We start from the raw sequence: 14,480 nt of genomic DNA, 5'->3' as shown, positions 1-14,480 counted from the left end.
GCAAGATGAAGAGGCTCCCCCCTTAATATGATTACAGTCAATTTTGGACCAAAAAATCACTTAAATTAGGCCGGTCACAGCTTATCCTCTTACAATTCACTAAATTCAACCTAAAAGATCCGGCCGAGGTCTTTAAAGCTCCCTCCAGCCCTTCGTTTCAGTCCTTCCTCGCCGCGCGGCCGCCCTCACACCGAACACGTTCTCCCTGGGCTTCGCCAGGACCTGTTCTTGGATCCCGCCGTGTTCCCGCACGGATCCGCTTTGGAATGAGTTCCTGCTGCGCCTCCTCGAGGGGTGCAGGGAGGGCTCCGGAGCTCTGCGCCGTCCGGACAGGAGGGTTTCTCCCTGGTAACGTGGAATATCCACTGCTAAAAGCCTTTGCTTGAAGCAGGAAATCAGTTTGAGTTCCCGACTGACAGCTAAAACAGGGACACATCAAGTTCGGCACCTCGGTGGGAAGAACTCATGGAAAGCCGAATTCCTTGTATCCAGCGTTAACTACTTTGCACGGGGAGGGGAGAAGGAATGAACAGCGGAGAAGACGTATTGGAATCAGGTACAGCTTTAATAAAACGTACATAAGTTTACAACTCAAACAGCTCTTCCTCAGGGTGCCCAGAAACACACACGGTCGCAGCCAGAGCGTGGACTTGACTCCATGGAACCTGCGAGCCACATTCGGGGGCTTCCAAGAACTGCCTCGAACGGAACAGGAGGCACGGAGGACTTGTCACAGCGGGGACCATGGGCGCTTCCAGCTCCGGCTTCCCGCTCCATGGGGAAACACGGGAGTTTCTTCCACTGCCAGCCTTGGGTAGTAGCTGCATCCTACATCAGAGCAAGCCCCCTGCTCTCGCCACCCCTGCGAGCAGTTAATTCTCTCTTTGGAGAGGAGGGATTGGGAGTGGTGGATCATCACTACCTCTCTAACATCACATTTGGAGTATTTCTAGGGGGGGTGAGGGTATTTAGCCTACCTACAACGGGAACTACAGGCCGTGGCTTATCTTAGAAACACTGACCACGTTTCAGGAATGTGTTTCAGAACTGGAACAAGATTTTACTGTCAAGATAACTACTGTAAAAATGCTTTGGAGTCTTGAACGGCCTTCATTCAACACCATGGGAATAAAAGAAACAGCAAAACCCCCCCAAGAATTCAATTCTTCTTTGGTGGAAGCTGAGTTAAAGTAACTGATTACCACTTTGGAGTGATTGAGAGTTCAGCAATTAAACACATCTCACTCAGTCTTGCTTTAAGTCCCGCTGAAGAGATGGCTTACACGGGTTTGCTGTTCCAAGCTTAGCATCACCTCTGTGCTCCATGCAGAGCGTGCATTACAGATGGAGTGTGCGCTGGCTCCAAGAGGACTTAAAGATTGTAAACTTAACGCTATGTGTCACTAGTGCTGAGCTGAATGGGAGGGAGAGGAGATGTGGGGCAAGCCCCACAAATACTGCAGCAGGTTAACACCAGGGTGGCTGGTCCCCTCGTGTGCTGTACGACCCTCATGGCAGTGAGGCACACAGAGCCGAGCCAACTAGAGGTTTGGTTCGTTTTTCACATGCAGAAACTCTGATTAATCACCTTGAAGAGAGACTTCAAGCTAAAGTTGGCGATGGGTAAGAACCAGTCCCTTTGCCAGCATGAATCTAAGATTGTCACAGGGCTGCGGCCCTCTGAGTGTGCATGAGGACAGGGCAGTTAATAGAACTTACTCCAGCTTTCAAATCAAAAGATGAAACCAGTGGTTTGTTCAGCAAACTGACTTCAAAGCGCTGCAGCGAGGCTGTACCAATGTGTCCTGGGTTCAGATGTAGCAGTCATTTTTCTCCTTCTCAGTAGCTGCTGCAGGGCTGTGTTTTCCCCTTTAGCCTGAGAACGCTGATAACACCCATGGTTTTAGTTGTTGCTCAGTAATCTTTACTCCGATCAAGGACTTTCTCAGTCTCATGCTCTGCCAGGGAGGAGGGGAAGCCAGGAGGAAGCAGAGACAGGACACCTGACCCAAACTGGCCAAAGGGCTATTCCACACCACAGCACATCATGCCCAGTATAGAAACTGGGGGGAGTTACCCGGAAGGCCCCGATTGCTGCTCGGGTCGGGCCGGGTATTGGTCGGCGGGGGGGGGGGGGATCGGTCGGTGTGTGGTGAGCGGTTGTGTCCTCTCCCCTTGTTATTTCCCTTATCAATCATTATTACTAGTAGTAGCAGTTTTGTATTATACCTTAGTTACTGGACTGTTCTCATCTCAACCCGTTGGAGTTTCATCCTTTCCATTCTCCTCCCCATCCCTCCAGGAGTGGAGGGAGGAAGAAAGGACGGAGTGAGCAAGCGGCTGCGTGGTTCTGAGTTACCGGCTGGGCTTAAACCACAACACAGCCTTATTAAGATCATCAGTTGTGTGGCAAGGAAAACAATTGCCATTATTCTTCCACATTCACTAAAAAGAGTAAGCTTCAGAGAACACAGAAATAAAATTTCCACTTAGAATTCATCACGCTGAAGCTGCAGCACTGGTAGTGTGGGATGAGGAGGAAACCAGGCTGGAAATGAGAAGGATATCAGATCAACAGGCATTGAAATTCAGTTTTCTGCCCATAACCAAAAGTCCCATCACTTTATAGGTCACACACAGACAAGCTGCCTCCACCCCCCAGAAGAGATTTCAAACCACTGAAGCACTGGATATATGCTGGGAGGATCATTAGCTGGGGGGCACGGTTAGCTTGCTCTTTGTGTAAAGTGCTTGAAGAACATAAAAGCTGCCAAAATGCTAGCTGGAAATTCAGCCTGACCCAACATGAAGCAGGCCTGCAGCAAGCCCACACACCCTGCTGTGCCTTGGGGTGTTTTCCCTTTCACCCTTGGCTGGCAGTTCAGGAGAGGGAGGTCTGAAGAACCCGCAGCTCATCTCCACCTCACCAACAAGGGGCAAGGGATCCGAGGCGGAAGGGGAGCAGGATGATGCTCCTCCAGCATCAGCTAAGGGACGCCTGGACGTGGCACTGAAGGACGTTTCACAGAATTATCCAAATGCAATTTTTCAAGTAAAAATGAAGGAAGGAGAACCTGGATCCAGTTTGCAGAGGTAATGCCTTGAACCCACCTCTTCTTTATACCTGGGACCTGCCTACTCCAGGGAAGCATCTCCCTTGTTCCACAGATGCACCACCAAGGCCTGACCTCCCTTCCAGCAGCTTCCCAAGCCAATTCAGCAGCTCGAGGCCAAGTTCAGCCCCATGGCTGCAGGCAGGACCACGACACGTGTGTTGGAACAAAGCTGGGCCCTCATGCTCAGTGTCCTCAGTACCCCTTGAATTCAGTTTGCATCTCGCATAGATCCAGTCCAGCAACAACCAACTTGGGGTGTGCATCATGTGTGTATTTAGAACAAAAACAACCGCCTTTTGGGTATAGATTGAAACAGAAAACAACAACAAAACACAATCAACAACAGCCTCAGCATTGCTGAAGAAGCATCTCGGGGGAAATCCAGGGACTTCTTTACAGTACTTCTCAAGACATGGTGACAGAGGACAGAAAAACCACCAGTATGCACCAGTATTACTTCACTCCGAGTGCAGCAGAGCAGAACTGGCCCTGACCTGGGCTCAGCAAATCGCTGTTTGCCAGCAATCAGGCTGTGCAAGCCTCCCTGTTTCCATGTGTTCTCCCTCCCCATCCCAGGGCTGCAAGACCTCTGCCCAAACTTCTTCCTCTCCCTTCCAGGCGATCCCCACGCCAAGCACGTCCAGCAGAACATTTGGCTCATCTTTTGCAACTGGAGCTATTTTGGAGGGGACTGAGCGTGGGGAGGGGAACGGAAACCTGGAGCGGTTGCTAACTCCTATTTGCACATGCTTTGCTAGTCAGCTTCTGGCATGCAGGGTTTTTCCATCCCTCCTCCGCTTACACTGCTGGGTTAGGACTCAACCCTGGACCGTGCAGTGTTGTGCTTTGTTCAAGCAGCCTCCACTTGTTTTTTTAATATGCCTGTTGCACTCCCCTAGTGCTTATTATTTGGACAAGAGGTGGTATCAGGGTTTTTTTCCCTGCCAAACTAGACTGAAGTCTACTTTCAGCTGCAGCAGCTCTCCCGAGTGGGACTCCAGTGAGTTAGGAGCAGCTATACCTGATCCTTCCACCTCTTACAGTGACAGGACTCACAGTACAATCCCATCAGAGAGTGGGCAGGGCAGGGACCTGCTCTACATGCTGATCTCAGCAACCCACCCATTGCTCCAACAATCCACCTGCAAACTCCCAAAGACCTCAAAGTCACTCGTGGGAGATCCCCAAATGCAAGATACGTCCTTTACCCTCAGTGCAAGGCTCAGCTCACACTGTAATGAACAAACTCCCTTGGGAAATTGCCACCACGAGGCTTTTAAGAGACTTGGCCAGATGCCACTGGAGTCAAGGGGGATTTTTTCCATAGATGTCAAATCCTTAAGATTAAACCCACCAAAATCTTCTCCTGGGAGACATTCTGCAGCATCAACCCCTGTCAGGGGAAGGATTACTGCTCTGCAAAGATCCATCAGCGACTGGGAACCCAAAGAGTCCCTATATGTGGGTCTTTGGAAGCCACTCCACACTTAAATAGCCTTTGAGGGCCAAAAATTGCAGATCTGAGACAACTTCTGCAACCAGGCATTTTGCGGAATCAAGATGAGAGGTTTCACTCTTCTCTCTGTCCTACATGAGTGGAAGGAGAAGGGAGCACAGTCTGCTTGCTTTCTGCCCACCAGGGCTGGTTTTCCTCCAAACACTATACTGGGATTCACTACATCCATGACTGAACAAGCAATAAGAAGTTGTCTTTCTCCTTGGGAATAGGGGAGAACACACGGTATTTCGGAAGCAGAGCAAACATTCCCAAAGAAGCACGGATGGGTTTTGTTTAGGTTCATCCTTACTCACCAGGAAAACAAAAGGCAGAGTTTACAAACGGGGAGGAGCTTCTCTGTAACTCAGTCTAACCGGGATGCAGCCGGTGCCGGAGTCACCACATGAGGTATGTAGCTCAGGACAGCTAGGGAGGCGTTTGCATAACCAGGTTTTCTGTAAGGTTTATGTTTAATACTGTAAAACTGCTGCACAGCTCCCTCCTGCACCACCACCATCAGCAAATCCCTGGGCTGGCAGAAACCAGACAGGAAGCACGCACATGAACACACAGCAATAGCAACAGCCTGACACATTGCTTTGTGAAGCTCAGGCAGCCCAGAGCTGGCACGACCAGCCACTGAAGGCACTGTGAGTCCTGCCACTGACTCCTCCGGGGCCCCACGCAGGAGCACTTCCACGTTACACAGCACAGCGAGCAAAGAAACGGCTCTAGACAGAGCTGGTGCCACCACCTCCTGCATGGCATCACCTATGGACGCACACAGACTGGAGCACAGCTGCCAGGTTTGCCATCGCTGCCAAGCAGCGGGAATATACAACCTTGCTCTTCCACTGATAGGCAAGAGGGAAGAAGTCACAACGACTCTTTAACCTGTGAAATCACTTCCTTTCCAGAGCACTAGCAAGTCCCGCTTGACTTGCTCTGTAATTAATAAACCTTTTCATTCATCTTGTAATGCATTTTCCCAGCCAGGACCAGGAAATATGGAATATTACTGGTTTGGGAAAGCATCTAAAAATAAACGGAGGGGAAGACAGTGAGAGGAGGAAGGTAAGAAGCAACTGAAAAGGATATGAAGATCCTGAGAGCCAGGCATTCAGACTAACATAACTTAAAATGGTTCAACTATATATCACTGCAAATAGAGTTCTGACCAAAAAATAATAATTATTTTTATATATATATATTGCTATATCATTCATTTCAACTAAGAGGTTCAAGGTCCTGTGCGAGGTGGTCGTAGGGAAGCACACCTCCCAGCTCACAGCAGATTAAGGCTTTTGCTTTCCTGCTTTGGAAGGGAAGGGTGCTGAAGCAAAGGGATCCCCGCCGGGCAGCTCTGTAGTCCTGGAAGACAGAGGCACAACAGAGACAGATCCTGCTATCGCCTGTCTGTTGGTCTGAGAAACCACTTTGTAAGCAGCTATGGGCTTCACGTCGAGCCCCTGCCCATCTTCTGGACTGTAGTGGCGGGGGGGGGTGGGGGGGGGGGGGTGGGCGGGAATTTGATATGAAACACAGCTGCTTTTCATTTTTTAAGTTGATCAAAACCTCTCACTGGCAGTGCCACCCTGCTCCTGCGGCACACAGCCTTTAGCAGGGATGTGCTCCTGGCTCTCTGTGGCTCTGACGGAAGAGGGATGAAGATTTCCTGGCTGATTAAACCCAGCAGAGGGATACTGAGCTCTCGCCACAGCTGTGGACCCACACATTGCTGAGTCCAGGCTTGGGATCACGGGGTTGGCTCGGTGTTGGACTTCGCCTCCCTGACTCAGGAGGATGGGTGGTGTGAATGACTCTTTAGATGTACTATGGGAAGTCAACTCTTCCATGCTTTTCTTCTTAGTGAAAGGGGCTCTCAGAAACACATCTGCTTCTTCTGGATGCCTAAGAGCCATGTTGCCCTTGGAGATAAAAGGAGCTTTGGTAAAGACATCCACCTCATCAGGCACTTTTCTCATGCTTCGGAAAGGAGCCGTGGCAAAGACATCTGGCTCGTTAAAAACCTCCCCCGTGTGTGACTGGAAGGCAGGGAACAGCGACTCCCCTGCTCTAGGCTGGGAAGACTGGCAGTGGGGATCTTCTTTGGAGGCCTCAGGCCTTTCCCTGGGCACAGACTGCAGGAACCCTGTGCACAACTTGCAGGTTTCCTCTTCCTCTTCCGAATCCATCAGCAAAGGCCTGGACCCGCTGCAATCCAGAATGTCTCCTTCGTGGTCTGTCCCCTCTCCTTCACTGCTGTAGAAGGAGCTGTTGCTTGAAGGACCATCTTTTGCCAAGTAGTCTGACTCTGAGTTGTGCTGTGTCTTCACCTCCCGCATCTCAGACTGACCCTTGTACAAAGCAAGTCCATCACTGCCAGAAGGTCCTTTATGGAGTTCAAGAGCTACACCTGGGAATAAGGCTGGATCCCTCTGCAGACCTAAAAACGCAAGAGAAGAGCGTTACTCAACAAGCTCCATCTTCTTAGTCATAAATAAGAAAGGTACTTATTACACAAGAAACATCATGCTGTTCAGATTTAAACCACCATCACGCATGGAAAATGGGAAGGAGAAGGAGAGCAAATAAAAGAACATAAAAAGGCCAGGGAAGGGATTGAAAAGACACAGAGTGACACAGCTCAGCACCGCCTCACAGCTCAGGGACACCACTTTCCAGAAAGAGATGGAAGATGTTAGACACACAAACAGGCAACCCCAGCACTCTCTCAGCACCATTCCACAAGGTTCTTCTCTGCTACCCACAAAAAGGACCACCACAGGAGAGGTTTTCACTTTCTAACATGCTGCTGGAGTGATGCTGCAGCAAACAGACAAGTTTTGTCACCTCACTCTGCACTGTTGCTTACTGACTGCCCTACAACCAGACATAACGCTTGGCATGGCCTCTGCTGCTGTGAGCCATCCCACGAGTAGATGGAATTACACTCAGGTATGTAGAATACACAGGGATGGATCCCTGCAACCTGCTAAAATAACATTCTCATTTCAAAGGATGAAGGCCAGCCTGCAGCTTTTAATAAATCCCAGTAACTCCAGCAGCATTATTTAAACCACTGCAAGACAAATGATATTAAACATTCCATACCATGGCTCCAAATTGATCATCTAACATAACTATAGCTACCTGGCTTGCTTCTGTGTTAGTGTAACAAGACAGTGTGGGGAGAGGCTTGCTGTTCTGGTCTCCTCCAGGTACAAGAGCCCAAGATGGGGTTGGCTTTGCCTTACGACTCACACAGACAGAACAGAAGAGATCTTACCTTCAAAGAACTACTGGCAGGTTAGGAGTGTGTCATTGGGCTCATGTTAGCAAGAGGATAGGAAAAAAGGCATATGAAAACTAAGCAGTATGAATTGCAGGAAGAATGAGGAGGGGGATGATGGTATCTGATGGACAAGTGAGGTACTAACCAACACACCCTGCTATGACAAGAGAGCATCGTCCCCCAGGTTAAAATCGTTCCCATTTACACTGTTTCTCCATCAGCTCCATAGCAAGTCAGCCCCTTCTCACAAGTAAAGACACAGCAGTCATTCATTAGGCATCAAAACCAGTATTTATTGGGAAACTATTCACTTAGATACATTACACTGCTACGGAAAGACAGTGTAGAGATAAGAACATTCCAGAAGTCACTCTACAAAAATACTGTCGCTCTTTCCTGAAGCCAATGTTGCCAGCAGCACTTTAACCTCAGATGCTAATCTCAGATCCCAGGAACAGGACGTGTGTGGTGGGGTTTTCGTCCAGGAGGCTGGTTAGGTATTTACCAGGTGTTATTGTGAGGGTTGGAGAGCACAGGCTGAAGCAGAGCAAAACCAGTCGCCACATCACGCAAACGCCTCGGAATTACCCGGTTCTCACGGAAACACAGCGTGCAGGAAAACAAGGGAAGGAAAAAGGCATTTATCATGGGGAACCTTGACGCAACCAACCAGGGACCCTCTCTGCACAAAACCAGTACAAACAAGTCGTTTGAGCTGAATTCTCCTGTGTAAAGAGTTACTTGCGTTAGTCGGTGGCTACATTTGTGTAAGCGATGATGGGACAGAGCAAGAGGAGGGTTGACAGGATATGAGCTTGTTTGCTTAGGACAGAGCACTTGGAGGCACTGTATGATGGGTAGAACACTGGGTTTGGAAAAATGACTTTTCCCCAATGCTTTCTTGCTCTCTTTGCCCATCCCAAGGGAGAAGGGAAGCGTTTCTCCTCCTCGCTAAGGCCAGAACTGGTGGTGTGAATTACTCTGGGAGGAGAAAATGAAGCGATGCTTCAGTAGGAGCTCCTTCTGGCCTTCGGTGCCAAGCTGGTCTCAGTCAGAGCTGCCACGCAACACAGCCAGGGAAAGGCCCTGAGAATTTGACAACAGAAATGGCCACAGGAACAGCCACATGCACTGAGAAGCGTGGGGATTTACTAACAAGAGACGAGGAGCACCAGCTGTAATCCCATGTTCTATTTTCCTGATGTTGAAGGAGGAAGACCTGGCTTCCAGATACCACCCCACAGTATCTGACCTCAGGCACCTTTTCCTTCCCATGTTCGTGGGTTCCCATCTGCTTCCTTTGGCAGAAAGCAAAGGGACAGTCCCAGAAGGAGCTGTGGCAGCATCGCTGCAAGGAAGACATGCTCATGCCAGCATTTTCCTTTGGCTAACATCTGGGAGCATGCCTAGGCAGTGGCTTAGACATCTCCTCTCACTGTTTTTAATCTTCTATGTTAACTAAAGGTCTGAGCTATGCTTAAGACACCAAAATGTGCAATCACATCATAAAAAACCCAAATCCCTTTGTGTAAAGGTCAGGTTAGAGCTAATGTGACACGGTCAGTGCACTCCCATAAGCAGCCACAGCTACAGGCTTTGCAGAGGAGGTTTCGGAGGACAGGGAATTGCAGTCAGGCAGCGCTGAGGGATGCTTCAGAGGTCTGAGATCAGAGACCAGTGAGCCAGGGATGGCTCCACATGAAAAGGCATGTTCTGTGGGAACAGGGGCTGGTAAAGGACAACCCCTGTGAGACAGTGCCTGTTTGTGTGCAGCCCTGCCCCTCCTCTGGCTGACTGCGCTCCCATTCGCACCATGCAAGAGGCCTGAAAAGATACAGGCAGATGGTTTGCTTGAATTGCCACACAAAGAGAGGCCTTTTCTGCAGAGGCAGCACTTCCTAACATCTGCCTATGCCAAGATGGACACAGTCAACGGGCAGCTGTCTCTTTTGTCTCCTCCCTTCCTCCGGGCTCCAGGATCTGTGTGTGACTTCGTGGGGAAGCATCCCTTCGGTTCTGAGTGAACCCGGGTTCTAACACACACACACACATTCCTGACACTCCTTTACAGCATAAAATCCTTATAGAGCTTGAGTTTATAGCTGAGGTTCTGCCCTACCCCCTGTACAACATTTGTGTATCAGTTTGTATTCCAGGCTCATATAAGCACTAAAGAAACTACACTCAAGCTCCCTTTCTGCAGGGAGAACCTGAGTATTAAACCCACTTGTCACTTGGTAACCTGGGAATGCCCCATCAGACAGCAACCTGAAGACAAGACCATTTACCCCTGAGTTACAGCACTGACATGCGGAGTTCCCCCATCTTTTAAGGAAAACCATGCCCTGAAGTGGCCAACTACTGGAATAACTGACAGGAAAGGTGTAAAAGATTTACCCTTCCTATAACAGGGGGCTGCAGGAGGCAGAGCAGCCACCGAGATGATGAGCTCATCCCTGGAGCAGCGCCCAGGACAAGAAAGGGGAAATGGAGGCATTCCTAGAGCTTAAAGCTACTCTTCCACCAAGTAACTCCCCTGATTTCAGCCAGCCAAGGTGAGGAAGGCTCAGCACGCACTAATAGGTGTCAAAAATCAGCACAACTGCTGGTTTGGCGTTTGAAAAGGGTCAAAAGACTTCTCGTGCCTTTGTTCCTGAAACGGTGGAGGTTTTCCTTGCATTCTGATTCCTGGAAGCACTAAACCTCAAGACACAGCAGCCCCATACAGTGCTTTGAGCACACCAAAGGTCAACATCACTATTGCTGTGTCACTGGGCAATGTGGGGAGCAGAATGAAGTGTTTCTGCCCATGGTCACCGCACAGTGGCAGAGCTGGGGGTTCAGTGCTGGAGGGAAGGGGTGTAATGCTCTGGGCTTGGCACACTTGTACCCCCGTTTGCAGCGTACAGAGTGTCACAGGGCTGGTGTTAAACACCCCACACACAGTCCAACGGTTTACACACAGTTTACAACACTCCCCCAGCGGGGACCAATAGCACCATTTGGGTTACCCCCATTTGGACTGTGCACAAGCCACATGTTACATCCACAAGTCATTTTTAAGATGCAGCCATCTAAGAAGAACTTCAGGTGAGTTTCTAGGGGTTAAACCTCTAGAAAGGGCAGGAGCACAAGTCTCAGATGTTGGTAACATCCTTCCAACAACCCCAGCCATCAACCCACCCTTCCTCCCGAGGAACAGCAAGATCTGATGCTGTGCAGGGAGCCCGCGCTCCAGTACTTTGGCATGGTTGTCCCAGAGCACAGCTTCTGCCAGGTATGGAAACAGGGACAAGAAACGAACACAAAGAAACCCCCTTCCCACCTCTCCCCATGTTTCCTGCTGGGTGATGCAGTTCTGACGTGCAGTGCCAAACGCCTCAGCAAAGAGAAGTCACAGGAACTGGTCTCACACATTGACCGATAAACCTCGTTCATCTGAGCGCTCCATCACAGCACATTCACACCAAGAACTTTGGACACCCCAAAACTTGCTGAACTCTGGTCTGAATCACATCTAAACTTTCACTGTAACAACAATTTATGTCTTTTTTAATCCATTTTTAAGGAAGGTGGGTTTGGAAAGTCTCTGGAGGCAAGATCCTGCAAGCTTTCAGGCTGAAGAATGCCATCATCACTCGTTCGCCATCATTCATTTACAAGAAGCCCTCTCTGAAAAGAACTTGGCTCTACACAGAGATTCACTCCAGCTGCCACTCACTCGTGTAAGTGGCCTGTTAGAGGATGCAGAGGGTCTGTCACAAAGCCAATGGGCCACGCATCTCTTGGACCTCTCCATCAGGCTGCACAGTGCCTGCAGCCCTGGCCAAGTCCTTCATACTGAGCCAAGTGAACCCCATGAAGGCTTGGACAGCCCAAATTCAGGACCCTGCACCTTCTGCTTTTGGGACAGCTACTCCCACCACAGTGGATATTGTCACAAACAAGACAAACTGAGCTGGGGGTGCAACACTCGCGCTCAGCCAGTTGAACTGGGGACATTCCCAAAGGCAGGGACAGGTCAAAACCCAAGCCCCCAGCAACAGCCAACATCTACGTTCTGGCTACTCCACTGCACATCTTTCTGCCCCAAAACTAGAGTTTATTCTTCCATCCAAAGCACAACCTTGACTTGAAAGGAAATTGCTCCGTGTGCTGTGGTTGCAGCTGTAGTATCTACAACTCCTATCAGGAGGATCCATCGAAACAGGTAATGCCAAGAACACCACCCCAGGCTCCAGCCCGTTAGGGCAGAAAGGAGAATCTGCTGTGATTCTGCTGACTGTACGTTTGTATTATGTTAGTTAACAACATCTGATCCTGCGACCCTCAAAAGGGGACAGAAACACCTCCCACAGCTTCAAACAAGGCTCCAGCCAGCACTATGAGGCTCATTCTGACACCAGTTTGGGAGTGCTGGGCACCAAGCGTCTCCCAGGCAGGCAAGTTCAGCTTGTCCCTTCACAGCAGCAGCTTTCACACCACCCCCCCCCAGCTCCCAGCAGCACATCAGCGCCTGCAGGACAGTCACAGGTTTTGGAGAGCTTAAAATGAAGCCCAAATATCCACTCGTTCCATCTCTCTCTCATGTTCCATTCATTCCACAAAGTATTTTCTGATGAAGGAGGTCTAGATAACAGACCTCTCTCAACTGTGAGCTTCCATTGTACCATTCCCACCCAGATCCATGAACAGCTACTGGAAAAAGCAATAAAATAACCATTCACATCTGCTTATTTAATAGCATTATTCACAACCCAGTGCATTTAGAGTTTGTTCCAGAACAACTCCCTCAAACAAGTGCCATTAGATTTAAAATCTTAAACATTCTTTAAAAGTACTTTAATTCACAGAAATCTTTGTTTCTAATATACAGTAGATGGTTACTTTTTAAAATCCATTCTCTTTTCATATAATCTCAGTATCTGACTATACAATAACTTTCTATCTATAACAGCTTCATGTTTTCCAGTCCAGCTTGCCTGTGCTTTAGGAATATAAACCAAAAAAATAATAAAGTTCTATCCACAATTTTACTAAGGTCATTTCCATAAGTTCTCATGTAAAGCTTCTCTTGGAAAGTGCAGTATACACAGGTAATGATACAACACACTTAAGCAATACTTTTATTATCAAGTGTCAGGTTTGAAAAGAAGAGTAATGGAGAGCAGACACAATCCATGGTAGTTCTATTTACAGAATTTGTTAAACTAAGTGTTGGGGTGGGGAATAGCAGAGAGACTGGAGATAGGGAAGGAGAAGTCACGAGCTTGGATTTCTTTCCTTCTTAGCAAGAGGTCAGCACATACATGTTTCAGTCGTTCCTACTTTCGCACATGGGAAACTGCACTTAGTACTAATACAGCTACATACACGTACACAAGGTTAGCAGGAAGCTAGTAAGTATTCCACTACAGAGGAAGAGTCCTTCTGTTCAGAAAGAGCTTTCAAATACAAGATAGAAATTCCGGACTTCAGGACCAGAAGCCAATGAAAACCAGTTTAGTGTATCCAGCTGATTGACAAACTAAGCGTGTGAAGGGAAAAGAAAAGGTAAAACCCACCAAGTTGTAGCAGCACTGAACTTCAGACCATTCGAACCAAGTGCATGCTTGTTCCACAAAGACTGAGGAGTGGAGTAAAGTCCACAGTAATCTTTGTCTACTGAAACAAATGGTTCCATACTCAACTGGTTTGCACTATATGCAGTTACAAGAGAAAACAGGGAACCCAGAACAGGTACCGGATGCTTGACTAAAACCAGGATTAAAAGTAGACAAACAACTGTAGGACAATTTGATTCATACACAATTTTACAGTTGGTTGGGGGGGATTTGCTTCTTTTTTTCCAGTCAAACACAGAAAAGAGATCACAGAAAATACATCTGCTGCTGCCACAATGCCCTTTTCATCCAAATAAAGGTCAACAAAATGCTAGTCACAGCCATACTCACACGGATTTGGTTCAAAACCTTCTTAGGTTTCACTTAGGGTCATTTCTGCAGCTTTAGCAATCTGGTTTGGGTGTGTTTTCCCCTCCCCAAGGAAGTGCAGTTCATTCACAACCAGGATTGTTGAAGAGCAAACCGTTAGCTGGGGACAGCCTGGCAACCTCTCTTCAATGCACCATCACCAAGAGGCACAAGGACAGCTTCAGAGGAATTTGGTGCTTTCTCCTCCTCTGAAGCACACACCTCAGCTCTCCTAACCTGTGTTCTGCAGGAGAGGGACATCCCTACTGCCTTCCCCTGTCCCCTTTCTCCTGCCCATTCAGCAGAAAACAGGAACAAACCCAAAACCAACCCCAAACCCACAAAGGCAAAGGTTGAAACACAGTTGTTCACGCACTGCTCTAAGGAGAAAGGAGTCTGTTGATCATAGATCAGCTACAGTTCTCTAACTCATGTACGGTTTAGGCTTTCCATGGTGCTATGTGGACACGTCAGCAGGGTGGCTAAGGATGGTGCTCCCTTTACACACAGGCTATAGAGACACGTGCAGAAGGAACCGTAACAGGCTTTTACCAGCTTCAGAGAGGATGGGCTACCTGGAGAACTGAGACAGACTCTTT

The 14,480-nt window shown here is 48.7% G+C and overlaps 1 protein-coding gene across 1 annotated transcript in view; it reads right to left on the bottom strand.

The window, feature by feature from the left end:
* Positions 1–5,909: 5,909 nt before the first annotated feature.
* The window catches only part of AAK1 (AP2 associated kinase 1), a 54,464-nt gene continuing 45,893 nt past the window's right edge, over positions 5,910–14,480 (bottom strand). Inside the window, 1 exon segment of the mRNA XM_010012771.1 lies at positions 5,910–7,060. Within this exon segment, the coding sequence (XP_010011073.1) occupies positions 5,910–7,060 (1,151 nt within the window).

Source organism: Nestor notabilis, unplaced genomic scaffold, assembly GCF_000696875.1.
Source record: "Nestor notabilis isolate BGI_N333 unplaced genomic scaffold, ASM69687v1 scaffold970, whole genome shotgun sequence".
NCBI classification, from domain to species: Eukaryota; Metazoa; Chordata; class Aves; order Psittaciformes; family Psittacidae; genus Nestor; species Nestor notabilis.
This window is presented reverse-complemented; position numbering and strand designations above follow the sequence as displayed.